Source organism: Chrysochloris asiatica, unplaced genomic scaffold (assembly GCF_000296735.1).
Source record: "Chrysochloris asiatica unplaced genomic scaffold, ChrAsi1.0 scaffold00100, whole genome shotgun sequence".
Taxonomy (NCBI): domain Eukaryota; kingdom Metazoa; phylum Chordata; class Mammalia; order Afrosoricida; family Chrysochloridae; genus Chrysochloris; species Chrysochloris asiatica.
This window is the reverse complement of record NW_006408618.1, coordinates 1,271,924-1,287,855: the sequence shown is the minus strand read 5'-3', so window position 1 is coordinate 1,287,855 and position 15,932 is coordinate 1,271,924. Positions and strand designations below refer to the sequence as shown.

The 15,932-nt window shown below is 42.8% G+C and overlaps 2 protein-coding genes across 2 annotated transcripts in view; one reads left to right on the top strand and one right to left on the bottom strand.

Moving 5' to 3' along the window:
- The window catches only part of LOC102816891 (chromosome unknown open reading frame, human C1orf105), a 38,566-nt gene extending 26,816 nt beyond the window's left edge, over positions 1-11,750 (bottom strand). Inside the window, exons 1-2 of the mRNA XM_006867095.1 lie at positions 11,685-11,750; positions 11,555-11,640 (exon numbers count right to left, since the gene is read on the bottom strand). Coding sequence (XP_006867157.1) covers positions 11,555-11,640; positions 11,685-11,750 — 152 coding nt within the window. The remainder of the gene's footprint in view (positions 1-11,554; positions 11,641-11,684) is intronic.
- Positions 11,751-13,921: 2,171 nt separating this feature from the next.
- PIGC (phosphatidylinositol glycan anchor biosynthesis, class C) lies at positions 13,922-14,815 on the top strand. Its single transcript, XM_006867048.1, has one exon. It carries the CDS (start codon positions 13,922-13,924, stop codon positions 14,813-14,815), a length of 894 nt encoding a protein of 297 aa, XP_006867110.1.
- Positions 14,816-15,932: the final 1,117 nt, after the last annotated feature.

Genomic DNA, 15,932 nt, shown 5'->3' with positions numbered 1-15,932 from the left:
CAGGACAATGCAAATAAGGTATACAGGGCTCTAAGGCTGCGATTAGTTAGTTTTGCCATTCAGCTAGGTTTTAAAAGGAGCTGTTTCAGAAGCAAGAAGAGAGGATTCCAAGACCATCAAGAAAGAAGAACATGAGTGGAATGTGAGATCCCTGCCTAGCAAAGGACCAGGAGCAAAGCAGGGACATGGAGACACAAAGCAGCTGAGGGCTCTAGGCCCATGGACTGAATAAAGCTGAGTGTGGCAGCATCTCAAGAAGACAAAAGTCAAATATTATAAGGAAATGTGCAAAGACCTGGAATTAGAAAAACAAAAGGGAAGAATACACTCAGCGTTTCTCAAGGTGAGAAACTGAAGAAAAAATTCAAGCCTTGTCTTGCTATATTGAAGGATTCTGTGGGCAAAATCTTGAATGATGCAGAAAGCATCAAAATGAGGAAGGAAGGAATACATAGAATCACTGTACCAAAAACAAATGGTTGATGGTCAACCATTTCAAAAGGTAGCATATGATCAAGAGCTGAAGGAAGAAGTCCAAGGTGCATTTAATGCATTGGCAAGGAACAAGGTACCAGGAATTGACAGAATACAGACTGAAATCTTTCAACAAACTGATGCAGCACTGGAGGCAATCACTCATCTATGCCAAGAAATTTAGAAGACTGACTGGAAGAGATCCATATTTGTGCCCATTTCAAAGAGAGGTGACAAATGCATAGACCATCGGACAATGTCATTAATATTTCATGCCAGTAAAATTTTGCTTAAGATAATACAATGTATGCAATCATACATTGACAGAGAATTTCCAGAGGTTCAAGCTGTATTCTGAAGAGGATGTGGAATGACAGGTATTGCTGGCATCAGATGAATCTTGACTGAAAGCATAGAATACCAGAAAGATGTCTACCTGTGCTTTATTGACTACACAAAGGCTTTCATTTTGTGGGTCATGACAAGCTAGGAATAACATTGTGGAGAATAAGTATTCCGGAACACTTAATGTTACTTATGAGGAACCTGTAAATAAACCAAGAGGCAGTGTTTTTAAAAAGAACAAGGGAACACCAAATGGTTTAAAATTAGGAAAGGTGTGTGCCAGGGTTGTATTCTTTCACTATACTTATTCAATCTGTACACTGAACAAATACTCTGAGAAACTGGACTATATAAAGAAAAACATGGCACCAGGAATGGAGGAAGACTCATTAACACTTTGCGATATGCAGATGATACAATCCTGCTTGCTGAAAGCAAAGAGAACATAAAATACTTATTGATGAAGATCAAAAACCTCAGACTTTGGCATGGGTTGCACCTCAATGTAAAGAAAACAGAAATCCTCACCAATAAAAAACATCCATAGACATGAAGAAAAGACTGGAGTTGTCAAAGACTTAATTTTGCTTGGATCAACCATCAACACTCATGGAAGCAGCAGTCAAGAAATCAAATGATATACTGCATTAGGCAAATTGATTGTACAGAACTTTTAAAGTGTTTCCGAGCAAAGCAGTCAGTTTGAGGATTAAGGTGCACCTGACCCAAGCCATGGTATTTTTAAAAACTTCCTATATATGTATTTATAAGTTGGACAATGAATAACGTAGACAGGAGAATTGATGCATTTGAGTTATGCTGTTGGAGGAGAATATTAAAAGTACCATGCACTGCCAAACGAATAAACATATCTGTGTTGAAAGAAGTACAGCCAGAATTCTCCTTACAAGCCAGGATGGCCAGACTTCATCTCTCATACTTTGGACATATTATCAGGAGGAACAAATCTCTGGAGAAGGATATCATGCTTGGTAAAATGGAGGGTAGGAGAAAAAGTGGAGGACCCCAATGAGATGGATTGACACAGTGGCAGCAGCAAAGGACTCAAACATAGCAACAATTGTGAGGTTGGCATAGGACCGGGTAGTATTTTGTTTGGTTTTGCATAGGGTCACTATGAGTTGGTCATCAACACAATGACATCTAACAATAACAACAACTCAAAGACAATTAATACACCTAAACATCAAAATAAAAAAAGCAAAATCTGAAAGATTTATTTGTTGTTGTTGTTGTTATGTGCCATGGAGTCAGTTCCGACTCATAGCGACCCTGTACAGGGTTTCTGAGGCTGTAAATCTTTACGGGAGCAGAAAGCCTCATCTTTCTCCTGAGAAGCAGCTGGTAGTTTCGAACTGCTGACCTTGCGATTCCCAGCCCAATTCGTAACCACTGCGCTACCAGAGCTCCTTGGAATAGCAATAAAGAAAATGAAAAGAAAACCTACAAACAAAATTAACTCAGTGCAGAAATGTATGTGTAACTGTGGTACCTTGAATTTACTTGGTATGGCTTTTCTATCCAAAATCTTCTTAATTCTATCAAGTGATAGAGTTGGGACCGTGCAAATAGGGTATACTTTAAGGCTGGAACTTTAAGGTATACAGAACTTTAAGGCTGGTAGTGGTGGTTAGTTTTAACTAACTAACTAACTAACTAACTAACTAACTAACTAACTAACTAACTAACTAACTAGGTGTAAAAGGAGACTTTTAGAAGCAGGAACAGAGGATCCCAGGACCATCAAGAAAGAAGAGCATGAGTGGAATGTGAGATCCCTACCCAGAAAAGTAGTGAGAGCAGAGCTGGTGGCATGAAGAGACAGAGCAGCTGTGGACTCTAGGCCCATGAGTGTCTGTGGGCAGGATTCTGGCTTGTAGAATGTGCCCTTTGTGCATTTACAGACTGGATCAAGAGTTTTGTAACACTTTCCAGAGCAGGAAAAGGCCAAAGGGCCACATGGCTGAGAGACTGAAGAAGGAAGCTTGCCTGCAATATGGTAGACAAGAGGTGTTTCTGACTGGAGAACTGCGTTCTTTTTGATCCTGAATTGTAGTATGTTCACTTCCTGGATGAACCCATAATCGTGAGAATTGTTATGAGTTCTGTGTGGCCATTGCAATGGATTATTGAACCCAGATGTGAAGCAGAGAGTTCTATAGGGATGGTTGGTGTCAGAATAGTATAAAGAAGATTGTAGGGTGAAGGCATGTCTGACCTCCACTCCATAGGCATCAGTCTTGTGCTGATTTTGAGTTTCATTCTTTTTCCCTCTTGTGAAGCCAGGGAAGTCAGACATACCTCCTTCATGGTTTTTGCAGGAACAAAGAAACTAGCAACACCACAAAAAAACACGCACAGCAAAATTATAGCAATCCATTCATACCTATCAATAATTATGCTGACCATAAATGGATTAAATGCCACAGTTAAGAGAAAGAGAGTAGCAGAATGGATACAACTTTGGTACATACACACAATGGAATACTATGCAACACTGAAGAATAACGACCAATCTGGGAAGCACCTCATAACGTAATGAACCCGGAAGACATTATGCTTAGTGAAATTAGTCCATCACAAAAGGGCAAATGTTGTATAAGACCCTGTTGTAAGAAGTTCAGAGAGGATTTTCTTGCTAAATAAAAATTTTATGATAGTCACCAAGGATGGGAGGGAAGAGAAAATTATTTAGTGGGCAGAGGATTGTTGTTGTTGTTGAGTTGTTTTCAACTTATAGCGACCTTGTATAGAATTTCCAAGGCTTTAAACCTTCGTGGAAGTACAGAGCCTCGTCTTTCTCCTGCAAAGCAGCTAGTGAGCTGAAACCTCTGTGCTTGTGGTTCACAGTCAAGTGCTTATCATAAATGTAAAGAGACTAAATGCACCAGTGAAGAGCAGAAAATAGCAGAATGGATAAGAAAACAGTATCCTTCAAAAACTACAAAAAAGAAACACACCTTTCACACAAAGATAAAAATACACTAAAAATTAAAAACTAGAAAAAATATATCAAGCTAATGATAATAGAAAACAAGCAGGAGTTGACAATATTGATCTCTGATGAAATAGACTTAAAGGGAAAAACTAGCAAAATGACACCATTAGCATAAGAGACAAAGAAGGACATTAAATCATGATTAAAGGGTCAATTGAACAAGAGACCATAAACATAATAAATATCTGTGCTCCTAAAGAAAGAGCCTCAAAATACATAAATCAACTCAAATAGCATTGAAGAAAGAAATAGACAATTCTATAAGAATGTTGTTGTATGCTGTGGAATCAGTTCCGACTCATAGTGACCCTGTACAGGGTTTTCGAGGCTGTAAATCTTTACAGGAGCAGAAAGCCTCATCTTTCTCCCGTGGAACAGCTGGTAGTTTCGAACACTGACCTTGCGGCTCAGAGCACGATTCGTAACCACTACGCTACCAGAGCTAATAGTAAGTGGTTTTAATACATCACTTTCAGTGAAGGACAGAACTAGAAATGTACTCAACAAAGACACAGAAGAACTAAACCACACAATCTACCACTCAACCTATTAGACTTGCAGAAAGAACTGATGTGTTAAACCTGGAACCTACCAGACTAAACCAGGATGTCCACAACTTTGGAAGGTGATGGATTCACAACGTACAGCTAATTCCCAAATCACCAAGAACAGAGATAAGCCACTGAATATACTAAAAACTTAACTATGGGTTTTTATATGAAAATAATAATATGAGTGTCTTAAAAGTTCTATTTTTTCTGGTGTAAAGAACCATTTTTTTCCCCTTCTAATTTGTCTAAATTTTTTTAAGTTTAAAAAAAATTTTTTTAAGTGTTGAACAGCAAAGATGTCAGCTTGAGGACTAAGGTGCGCCTGACCCAAGCCATGGTATCTTCAATAACCTTCATATGGATGTGAAAGCTGAACAGTGAATAAAGAACATCATATGCCTTTGAGTTGTGGTGTTGGAGGAGAATACTGAAAGTGCCATGGACTGCCAAAAGAACCAATAGATCTGTTTTGGAAGAAGTACAGCCAGAGTGCTCCTTAAAGGTCAAGATGACCAAACTTTGTCTCTCATACTTTGGACATATTGTCAGGAAGGAACAGTTGCTAGAGAAGGATACCATGCTTGGCAAGATGGAGGGTCAGAGAAAAAGAGGAAGACCCCCAACAAGATGGATTGGCCAGGTGGCAGCATCGATGGACTCAAGTGTGGCAACAGTAGTGAGGTTGGCCCAGGATCGGACATTATTTCGTTCTGCTGTGCTTAGGGTTGCTATGAGTCTGTGCCGACTCTATAGTACCTAACAACAATTTGTCTAACTAATGGGTTCAGAATTGTATCTCTTCAGATTAAAACTTTTGTTGGTAAATTTTAATAAAAACAAGATTATAATAAAAACTATGACTAGAAAAGCATAAAATGCAGGCTAAGATTTTGCAGAGAAAAATGACAGTAAGCTTTTTTTCTGCTAAATGTTTGCAAAAATGGCAGGGAGGTCAAACTCAAAATCAGTCCAAGGCCAATTCCTATGAAGCAGATGTCAGACCTGCCTCCACCCTGCAACCTTCTTTACCCTAGTGTGACACCAACAATCCCTTCTACTGCATCCTTCTCTGCTGGGTTTGAGTGTCCGTAGCAGCAGCCACAGAGAACTTACAGGACATGAACAGAGTACAATTCAGGATCAGAAACAATTCAGGATGCAATTCAGGAACAACTCTTGTCTGCCATACTGCAGGCATGCCTCACTCTTGTCTTTGGCTCCTCAACTTTGTGGCCCCTTGGCATCTCCCCTGCTCAGTCAAGTGTTGTAAATTTCCTTTGGTCAGTCTGTAAATGGCCAAATGGCACATTCTGTAAGCCAGCCTCCTACCCGTAGGCACTCAACTTTACTCGGTCCATGGGCCATGAAGCCCACAGCTGCTCTGTCTCTCCATGTCACCACCTCTGCCACCTCCTCTACTGCTGCCGCTTGTTCAAGTAGAAATCTAGTACTCTCCTTTTAGCTTTTATTTCTTGGTGGTTCTGTGATTGTCTATTCCTGCTTCTGAGATAGCTCCTTTTAAACCGAGTGGGATGGCAAAACTAAACAATCTTGGCATTAGAGTCCTGTGTATTCTATTTGCATGGTCCCACACAATCATTTGGAGTCCTGGTGTGGTGCTGTGGGCTAATGCGTCAGACTGCAAAGTCATTTGAACTGCGAGGTCAGCGGTTCAGGCTCACCAGCTGCTCCTTGGAAACCCTATACAGGGTCGCTAAGGGTCGGAATCGACTCGATGGCACTTAACAACAACAACCCAATCATTTGGAGTTCTGGTGTGGCACTGTGGATTAAAGTTCCAGACTGCAAGTTTGGTTTGAACCACAGATCTGTGGCTCAAACTCACCAGCTGCTCCTTGGAAACCCTATACATGGTCGCTATGAGTTAGAACCAACTAGACAGCACTTAAGGACCCAATCATTTGGTGGGAGCTAGTGGTGCTGTGGAATAATGCACCAGACCACAAGGTTGGTTTGAACCACAAGGTTGGTGGTTCAAACTCACTCGTTGCTCCTGGGAAACCCTGTACAGGGTTGCTATGAGTTGGAACTGACTAGATGGCACTTCACAACAACAGAGTAACTGCTTAAATATTGACACAATGTCATGATATTTGTTGTTCTTGGTACGAGGTCTTTCAGGTTTTGGTTTTGTGAATTGTTTCAGACTACTGGCCTAGTGTTGTTGGTGTTTTCTGCTTTGCTCCTTTTGAACTTTAAGTCTTACAAAGAAATTGATGCCTAGAGGCCATTTCAATTTAAACTGTTAGCCAAAGAGGCTACTGAGAAGGTGTGGCTCTGAGCATTGTGCTCTTTTTAAAGGGTTCTATTAGAAAGGTCTTGGTGTGGTTCTATAGGTTAAAGCACTGGACTGCAAGGTCAGTTTGAACCACAAGGTCAGTGGTTCAAACTCACCAGCCACTTCTTGGAAACCCTATATAGGGTCACTACGAGTTGGATCCGACTTGACAGCACTTAACAACAACATTAGAAAGGTCTATTAGAAAGGTCAGGGTCCTGGTATGGCGCTGTGGCATAATACCCAGAACTCCAAGGTCAGCAGTTCACACTCACCAGCCGCTCCTCAGAAACCCTGTACAGGGTCAGTATGGTCAGAACTGAATCAACAGGACTTAACAACAACAATTAGATATGGACTCTAAAGGAAGTATGTTGGTACTGGTGATATGGAGTAGAAACACTATTTATCAGTGGCCATTTTGTTTGGTCTCCAATGCAAAGTTAGTATGGAATACTTCTCTAATGTTTGTGATCAAGCTGTCCTCACCGTGTTGCGTAGTTGAATCTGGGAAGGGATCTAGCCTCAGATTTTGTCATTTTTTTTCAGGAGACCAAATGGTTCCTCCAGTGTGATTGGGTCCTACAGTTGTGATGATCAAAGAATTTCTGTGGAGGTTCATAATTGAAGCTGGGATGCTCTGTGGGGGTGTATACACACATATACATCTTCTTTTGAGTTTTGCCTATTCTGAGAAAGTAACTTATAATCATCGGTAGAGAGGGGCAGTTTACCTTCAGGAAGAATATTTGGGATGTTTTAGATGACTCCCTACAAGAGGATTCAACTTATGTTACACTGTTAACCATGTATCTTTCATGCGGTTGTTAGGTGCTGTTGAGTCCATTCTAACTCACAGTGACCCCATGCACACCTGAATGAAACACTGCCTGGTCCTGCACCTGTCCTCACATACGTTACTTTTGAGTCCATTGTTTCTGCTACTGTTTCAGTATCTCTTGTTGGGGATTTTCCTCTTTTCCTCTGATCTTCCACTTTTCCAAACATGATGTCCTTCTCCAGAAATTGGTCCCTCCTGATATATTCAAAATATGAGAGATGAAGTCTGTCTATTCTGACTTCTGAGGAGCAATCTACTGTACTTCTTCCAAGACAGATTTGTTTGTTCTTCTGGTAATCAATAATACTTTCAATATTTGTCGTGAACACCATAACTCAAATGGATTAATTCTTTCTTGGTTTTCCATATTCATTGTCCAATTTTCACATGTATATAAGGTGACTGAAAATACTATGGCTTGCATCAGGTGCACCTTAAATCTCAAACTTCCGTTTTTGCTCTTGAACACTTCAAAGAGATTGTGCACACAGCAGATATGCCTAATGCACTACATTGTTTAATTTCTTCACTGTTGCTTCCATGAGCATTAATTGTGAATACAAGCAAATTAAGGTCTTTGACAATTTAAATATTTTCTCCATTTCTTGTTTTTAAGTGCTGTCAAGTCTGTTCCGACTCATAACAACCCTGTATAGGGTTTCTAAGCACCTGATGGGTCTGAACCGCCAACTTCTCAGTTAGAAGTCCAGTGCTTATCCCACAGCTCCACACCAGGACTCCTTTTTCCATTTATCTTAACGTCATTTCTTTTCCCAGTTGTGAGGATTTTTGTTTTCTTTACATGGAGGTACAATCCATATTAAAGGCTGTAATCTTTGAGCTTCATCAGTAAAGATTTCAAATCCTCTTTTTCTTTCAGCAAGTAAGGTTGTGTTCATCTGCATATTGCAAGTTGTTAATGAGACTTCCTCAGATCCTGATGCCACATGCTTCATATCATCCAGCATCTTGGATTATTTGTTCAGTTTACAGATTAGATAAATATGGTAAAAGAATATAACCCTGAGGCCCAACTTTCCTGATTTTAAACCCGATTTTAAGTGTCCCCTATTCTGTTCAACTGCCTCTTGGCAGGACCCTGCTAGAATAAGCTGCAGTTAGTTGTATTTAACATTTGTCACAGGTTAAAGGAACTAGAACATTCCTTTAAGATTCAGCGCAGACGTTCCTTGGTAGCCTAGGTCTTGGACTTTTCAGGCCACTGGACTTCATCCAAATCTCTTGCTTTTACGGTTGCCTTAGCTTGGCAATTTGGGTTTATGGACTGGTAAAACGTTCATGTTTAGTATCTATTCTCATATCCTTGGCTTTTGTATTATATGCCTAAGGTTAGCTTATGAATGAGTGTTATTTGAAATCATTAATATGTTGCCTATGGAATAAAGCATCACATGGGTTAGGCCATCTTCATGAGGAGGAGTAATGTTTTTAATTTGTAGTCTGCTTATAGTTGGCTGTTGCTGTGTGCTGGAAGGAAAGAGATGTCTTTGACCGAGGTGGCGTGCGGTTAGCTCTGCTCAATTCTATAATCAGTGTAATAGACATGCCACTACTAAGTCCTGGTGAAAAATTAGATGGTCTCTGGTGAGAGACTACCATGCTATGGCCTTCATCTAGGAAGCCAGCGAAGTCCAGCCTTTAGTCATTGGTCTGACTGCCCTCAATCTCTGAGTGCTGGTAGTATGCCATGGAGTCAGTTCCGGCTCATTGTTGGTGTTGTTAGGGGCCATCGAGTCGGCACTGACCCACAGCAACCTTATGCACAGCAGAACAAAATACTGCCCGATCCTGGGCCAACCTCACTACTGTTGCAGCACTTGAGTCCATCAATGCTGCCACTTGGCTAATCCATCTCGTTGGGGGTCTTCCTCTTTTTCTCTGACCCTCCACCTTACCAAACATGATATCCTTCTCCAGTGACTGCTCCCTCCTGACAAGATGTCCAGCTCATAGCGACCCTGTATATCGAATGGGAGCAGAAAGCCTGATCTTTCTCCCGAGGAATGGCTGTCAGTTTTGATCTGCTGACCTTGCTTGAGGTTAGCAGCCTGACTCATGACCACTACACTACCCAAGCTCCTTAATCTCTGATTAAGAGGAGGAAATGTTCTCAAGCATGAAATCTGAAGGCACAGCTTAATTCCATCTTGTACCTAAGTTGAACTGTTCAGATGCCACCTTTTCGTGAGTACCTCATGTCCCTCTGATGACTGAGTGACTGAGGTCAGAAGCAGAGTGCATTTGAAATTAAGTATTGAGTCACTTCCTCCAGCCAGCACAAGCAGAACTAAAACCTCCTCACAGGAGGGACTTTCCTAGGCGTCGCCCTTGATTTTCTTCTAGCATGGCAGGCAGTGTCTGTGCCATCACCAGTAAGAGATGCCAGCTTTCTCCCTTTCCCTACTTTGGGCTCTTGGTTACTTCAGTTCTTACCCTTGTGATCACAGAAATCCTAATTTGCACCTGTTCACCCTGCTTAGTTGTGACCAAAGTGGCTCTGCAGGATAAGCAATGGACTGTAAACCACAAGGTCGGTGGTTCAAGCTGACCAGCTGTTCTGTGAGAGAAAGATGAGGTAAAGATTCACAGCCTTGGAAACCCTATACGGCGTCACTAAGAGTCAGAATGGACTCCACAGCCCTTAACCACAAGAAGCCTTAGTTAAGACAATCACTGGAGGCATAACTAAGAGCACCCAAGCAGCTGGTGTTTTCACATTGACTAACCTGTCCTGTCATTCCTCCACAGACCGAGACGAGCCTTCAAATCTGACAAGAAGTCACTGACTTCCATCGGCATATAAGAACCCCAGCAGTTAGCTTCCTTCTGAGGCCTCATCTACATCCCCGATCAGCAGGCAGTAGCCCAGTGAGAATGTAATCCTGTTTCCCAAGAACAGAAAACTACCACCACCAACAACAAAGGGCAGAGGTTACGTCACAACTGAGTAAAGCAGCTCCATCTTGTATGGAGAGAAGTCATTAGTGCTAACCTTGTCTATACATTCCTTTAGGTTAACCACCCTAAGGGCTAACATAGAAACAAAGAAGTTTCTGAAATTCCTGGTCTCCATCCCATGCCCCAAATCCCTATCAATCCTCTTTCTACTTAGGGTGACAGTCTTTGGTGAACACACAGTCCCTCTGCCTCCAGCATATCCCATATACATTAAACCTTGCTTGCTTCATCATACTCAGTTCTCTGAGTGTTGCCTTCTCTTACAGCAGGTATCAGAGCCACTATTTTGCGGTATCATTACCAGCAGCAGGAGGAAAACTGCTTTTAGAGAGTACAGCTTCTCTTGCCAGGGAGCTGACCATGTTTTAGTCTACAATGTGTCTAGGAATTTGTCTCTCCCTCCCTGGCCGGGCCTTCTCCCAGCCTCCCACATGGTCTTACAGTCTGATATCTACCCTTCCTTCCACTTCCCCTTCCTCCCAGTGAATTAAAGCACCACATTCTGGGAGATATTGCTTCTGATAGCACTGAAACCTTCATTACGCAAGGCTTCTCCAATGAAAACAAAGAGAACCCAGAAATATGTGTTCTATAGCAGTTTATTTGGAAGAGGGACTATTTAGGGACTGGGGGACATTGCCTCAAAGTCAAATGTTGTGAGCTGCTACTCTGTAAGGATTGGAATACGTGGATCTAGGCTTTTGATGGCTGAAATTTGAAAATTTCAAACTACGGCAGAGCAAAATGGTGGGGTAAGGACTGAGAAAGAGGCCAGGACAGGTCTTGAGAGGCAGTTTCTAAGGTTAAAAATTCTCTGGTAGTTAAGTGGTGGTGATCTAGAGGGAAGTAATTTGAGGCAACATCTCTCCAGGCCAGGCCTGTACTCAGTACTCATCTTTGTCTGAGAAATGCAGACCATTTCTGTTTTGCAAGCACTTGCCTTGGGTTTCTCAGTGTGCCCTTCTGATAACCAATCCTCACCCCCAAGAAACCATCCTCTGTGAGACCTTTCTTGAAAGTTTTGCCTTCAGAGGGTCAACAGTTACCTTTTGGGGATGCTGAGCACTAACGGCTTGTTGGTGAGGCTGGCCTCGCTAAGCCAAGGAATCTTCTCAAATTTTGGAACAGAAACCTGGAGAGAAATGGAAAGAGATCATCGTGAAGAATCTGCCACACTTGACCATTGCTATCATTACAACGACAGAAGTAATCTAACAGTTTCCCAAGAATGGAAAAAGTCATGCTTTATTGTTCTAGAAAAGCAAATACTTTACAAAACACTTTCACATGCTTTATATTTGACCCTTGTAACTATCCCATAAAATGGGTAAAACAGAATTATTAGTAACCTCTTTTTTCAGCCCTTTGGCTAGGTTTTCAGTCTACTCTGACATATTCTGGAAAAGAAGCAGGCTTTGAAGCTCGAGAGATCAGGGAGCTGATCTCTGTTCACGCACTTTGCAGCTGTGTGTTCTTGGTTGGCCAAATCACAGTGTATGTGAGCCCTCCGTCAAAGTAGGGCGTTATATCTGTGTCCTCAGCTGCTTTATCAGGAGCACTTAGCGCAGTGCTTGATGCTTGTTGGTCTTCACTGGACGATGAACAATGCAGGGTGGTGTGGAAATCCCAAACTCTGCGCCTGACTTAATAATTGTTGTTAAGTGCTGTTGAGTCAGTTCCAACCCATAGAGACCCTGTATAGGGCTTCCTAGGAGAGGCTGTTGAGGTTGAACTGTCCACCTTGAGGTTCAAACCGAACTTGCAGTCCTGAGAATTAATCCTCAAGACCATACCAGAAGTCCGATTTAATAATAGCAGCTCAATGAAAGTAGCTGTTATTGTCTCTTTTTTCTACCGGCCAGCCTCTCTCCTGTCCCTATCCCCACTTGTCCCACTAGGCCCTTTGATGCCGCATTACCTGACTTTCTGTTGGGATTTCCTTTCCTATTGAGGAGTGTTCCCAGCGTTCCTTTTGGTCAGGTCTCTGGAAGAGAAGCCAGGAGGCCTTCCAAGCCGCCAGCAGGGAGCAACAGCGTTCTCGTGGTTCTCCCGAGGCGGAGACAGACGCTCTTGCCGCTGAGGTTGTGGTGGACCCGGAAGTGTTCTGTCGCCTTCGCAACACCCCCCGGCGCCCCGGATGGGGAAGGAGGCGGGCGGCCGCCCTCCTCTGGCCGCTCCCCCCTGGGAATCCGCGGGTAGGTGGGTTCCTAGTGGGCGTCAGTGGTTCCGAGTCCCCTTCTCCTTTGCCATCTCCCGTAGTCCCAAGGCTGGGTGAGGGGCTGCGGCAGTCAGGGGAGGCCCGGGAGGGTGGGTAAGGCACCCCAGGGACACCCTACCTCCACCCAGCCCTGCCGGTGGGCGTTGCCCGTCTGGGCGTGGGCTGCCTTGGAGGGTGTCTGGCTTGAGAAGCAAAGCTTATCGTGGTCTCCATGGAAGAAATCAAGGTTGGGCAATAAGAGGTTTTTTCCTCTTTAGATTTGCTGCATGGCCTTGGTGTTTCTGACTCTTAATCGTTGTGAAAAGCGAGTGATGATTTTCTTTTCTTTGGTTCTTACAAGAGTTTTGCGGCTGTAAGACGAATGATAACTCTTTAAAGGGTGTTAAACTCAATTAATGGCTGAAGAATCTTTAGTTTCCTTTATTCCTTGGTATTGACTAAATGAACCACAGAGCCTTTATCTTGCTGTAGTGTGCTTATTGTACTGTTATCCTTAGACCAGACCCTCTGAAGTCTATTCGTAGACTCAGGGGTCCATGAACCATAAATTAAGAACTGGTTTAGACGATGTCAGTCACAGGCTTGAGATCTGACGTTGGTTTGAATCCTGGCTCTGTTGTTAACTTTGGCTGAAGTTTCCAACGCAATTGGAACCTCAGCCTTTTTACTAGTTAAAGTGGGACTGATAACAACTTGGAAAGATTGTGAAGATTAAATGAAAGTTTGCAAGGCACCTAGTACATGGTAGGTGCTGAATAAATGCTAACTCACATTTATTATAAACGTGAGCTATTACAATGTACACGTTTTAAAAAGTTGTAGTTTTAAAATGTGAAGTGCAATTTTAATGTTCATAATTAGAAAATGACCACCAGGTTTTGCGCAGACTTGTAGTGGACTGAGTTGGTTTGATTGTTTAACTGAGTCCTATCCTAAACCCTTCACAACTTTCAAAGTTCATTGTCTCTCTCTTTCTAGGCAACTGCTGTACTATCCTGCCTCAGAGAACAAGCTCATCTATCAAAGGCCTAGCCTGGGTTGCTGCCTTTGAAAGCAAGGGAAGGTGGATAAAATATCAACTACAGCACAGCATGGAATTTCCAGAGAGGTCTTATTTCAAAACTTTGTAAAGAACCAGAACCACATGGACTTCTGCGGGGGAGACTGAACTGGCCGGAGTTTGAGGGAAAGTATAATGTGTGACCAACCAGTAACTAACACCAAGGAGGCCAGGTGGCAGAAGGTCCTGTATGAACGACAGCCATTCCCAGATAACTATGTTGATCGGCGATTCCTGGAAGAGCTCCGGAAAAACATCTATGCCCGGAAATACCAATACTGGGCTGTGGTGTTTGAGTCCAGTGTGGTGATACAGCAGCTGTGTAGTGTGTGTGTTTTTGTGGTTATCTGGTGGTATATGGACGAGGGTCTTCTGGCCCCACACTGGCTTTTTGGGACTGGCCTGGCTTCTTCACTGATTGGCTATGTTCTGTTCGATCTCATCGATGGAGGTGAAGGGCGGAAGAAGAGTGGGCGGACTCGGTGGGCAGACTTGAAGAGTGCACTAGTTTTCATTACTTTCACATATGGTTTTTCCCCAGTGCTGAAGACCCTGACCGAGTCGGTCAGCACTGACACCATCTATGCCATGTCAGTCTTCATGCTGTTAGGCCACCTCATCTTCTTTGACTACGGTGCCAATGCTGCCATTGTGTCCAGCACACTGTCCTTGAACATGGCCATCTTTGCCTCTGTCTGCCTAGCCACACGGCTGCCCCGGTCCCTGCATGCCTTCATCATGGTGACATTTGCCATCCAGATTTTTGCCTTGTGGCCCATGTTGCAGAAGAAACTGAAGGCATGTACTCCTTGCAGCTATGTGGGGGTCACACTGCTCTTCGCGTTTTCAGCCCTGGGAGGCCTGCTATCCATCAGTGGCGTGGGAGCCATCCTCTTTGCCCTTTTGCTTGTTTCCATCTCGTGTCTATGTCCTTTCTACCTCATTCGCCTGCAACTCTTTAAAGAAAACATTCATGGGCCTTGGGATGAAGCTGAAATCAAAGAAGACTTGTCCAGGTTCCTCAGCTAAGTTAGGGGTCTCCAGAGTCCATGATTAAGGCAAGCTGATAAACTAGTCTCCCAACTAGTATAAGATATGAAGACGGAGTTCCATTCTGGAAGTAGCATGCTTATATAGGTGGGAGAGCAGAGTTCAAAAGAAAAAGTTAACCAAAGGCTGAGGTGGGGAAGGTTCTTTCTGTTATTTTGTGGATGGCAAACCTTTGCAGGGCCCTCTTGAATTATTGCCTCTTATTTATTATTCACTGTAACAAATGAAGTGATTTGGCTCCTATTTATTAAAAAAAAACCACGTCAATCACTTGGTCTCATGATTTTTCTATAGAAGTAAATAAATAGAAGGGACCTGTAGAGGAAAGAGAGTAAAAACTACAGAAATGTAGTCCAGGTGTGGTGCTGCAGGATAATGCGCTGGACTGCAAGGTTGGTTTGAATCACAAAGTCGGTGGTTCAAACCCACCAGCTGCTCCTCAGAAACCCTAAATGGAGTTGCTACGGGTCAGAACTGACTCAACGGCACTAACAGAAAAGAGAATATGCAAATTTATATATAGGGTTTCCGAGGCTTTGAATCTGTGGAAGCAGAAAGCCTCGTGTTTCTCCTGTGGAGCAACTGGTGGGCTCGAACCGTTGACTTTGTGTTCACTGTTAAGTGCTTTTCGTATGGAACCCCTGCTCTCCTTGTATATTCTTACATACATGCATACATATGTTGTGAAGTGCTGTCAAGTCGGTTCCAACCCATAGCGACCCTGTATAGGGTTTCCAAGGAGCAGCTGGTGAGCTTGAACTGCCGACTCTGGTTCAAACTGACATTGCAGTCCAGTGCATTAGCCCACAGCTACATAGGACTACATAGATATGTTGTTGTTAAGTAACTTGGAGTTGATTCTGACTCATAGTGGCTCTGTACAGGGTTTCCAAGGCTGCAAATTCTTTACAGGAGCAGAAAGCTTCATCTTTCTCCCGTGGAACAGCTGGTAGTTTCAAACTGCTGACCTTGAGGTTAGCAGCCCTATTTGTAACCATGCCATATATATATATATATATATATATATATATATATATATATATTTAGCACCGATGTGGACTTCATTATCTAGAATTCTAATGTCTAATCCTAGAAT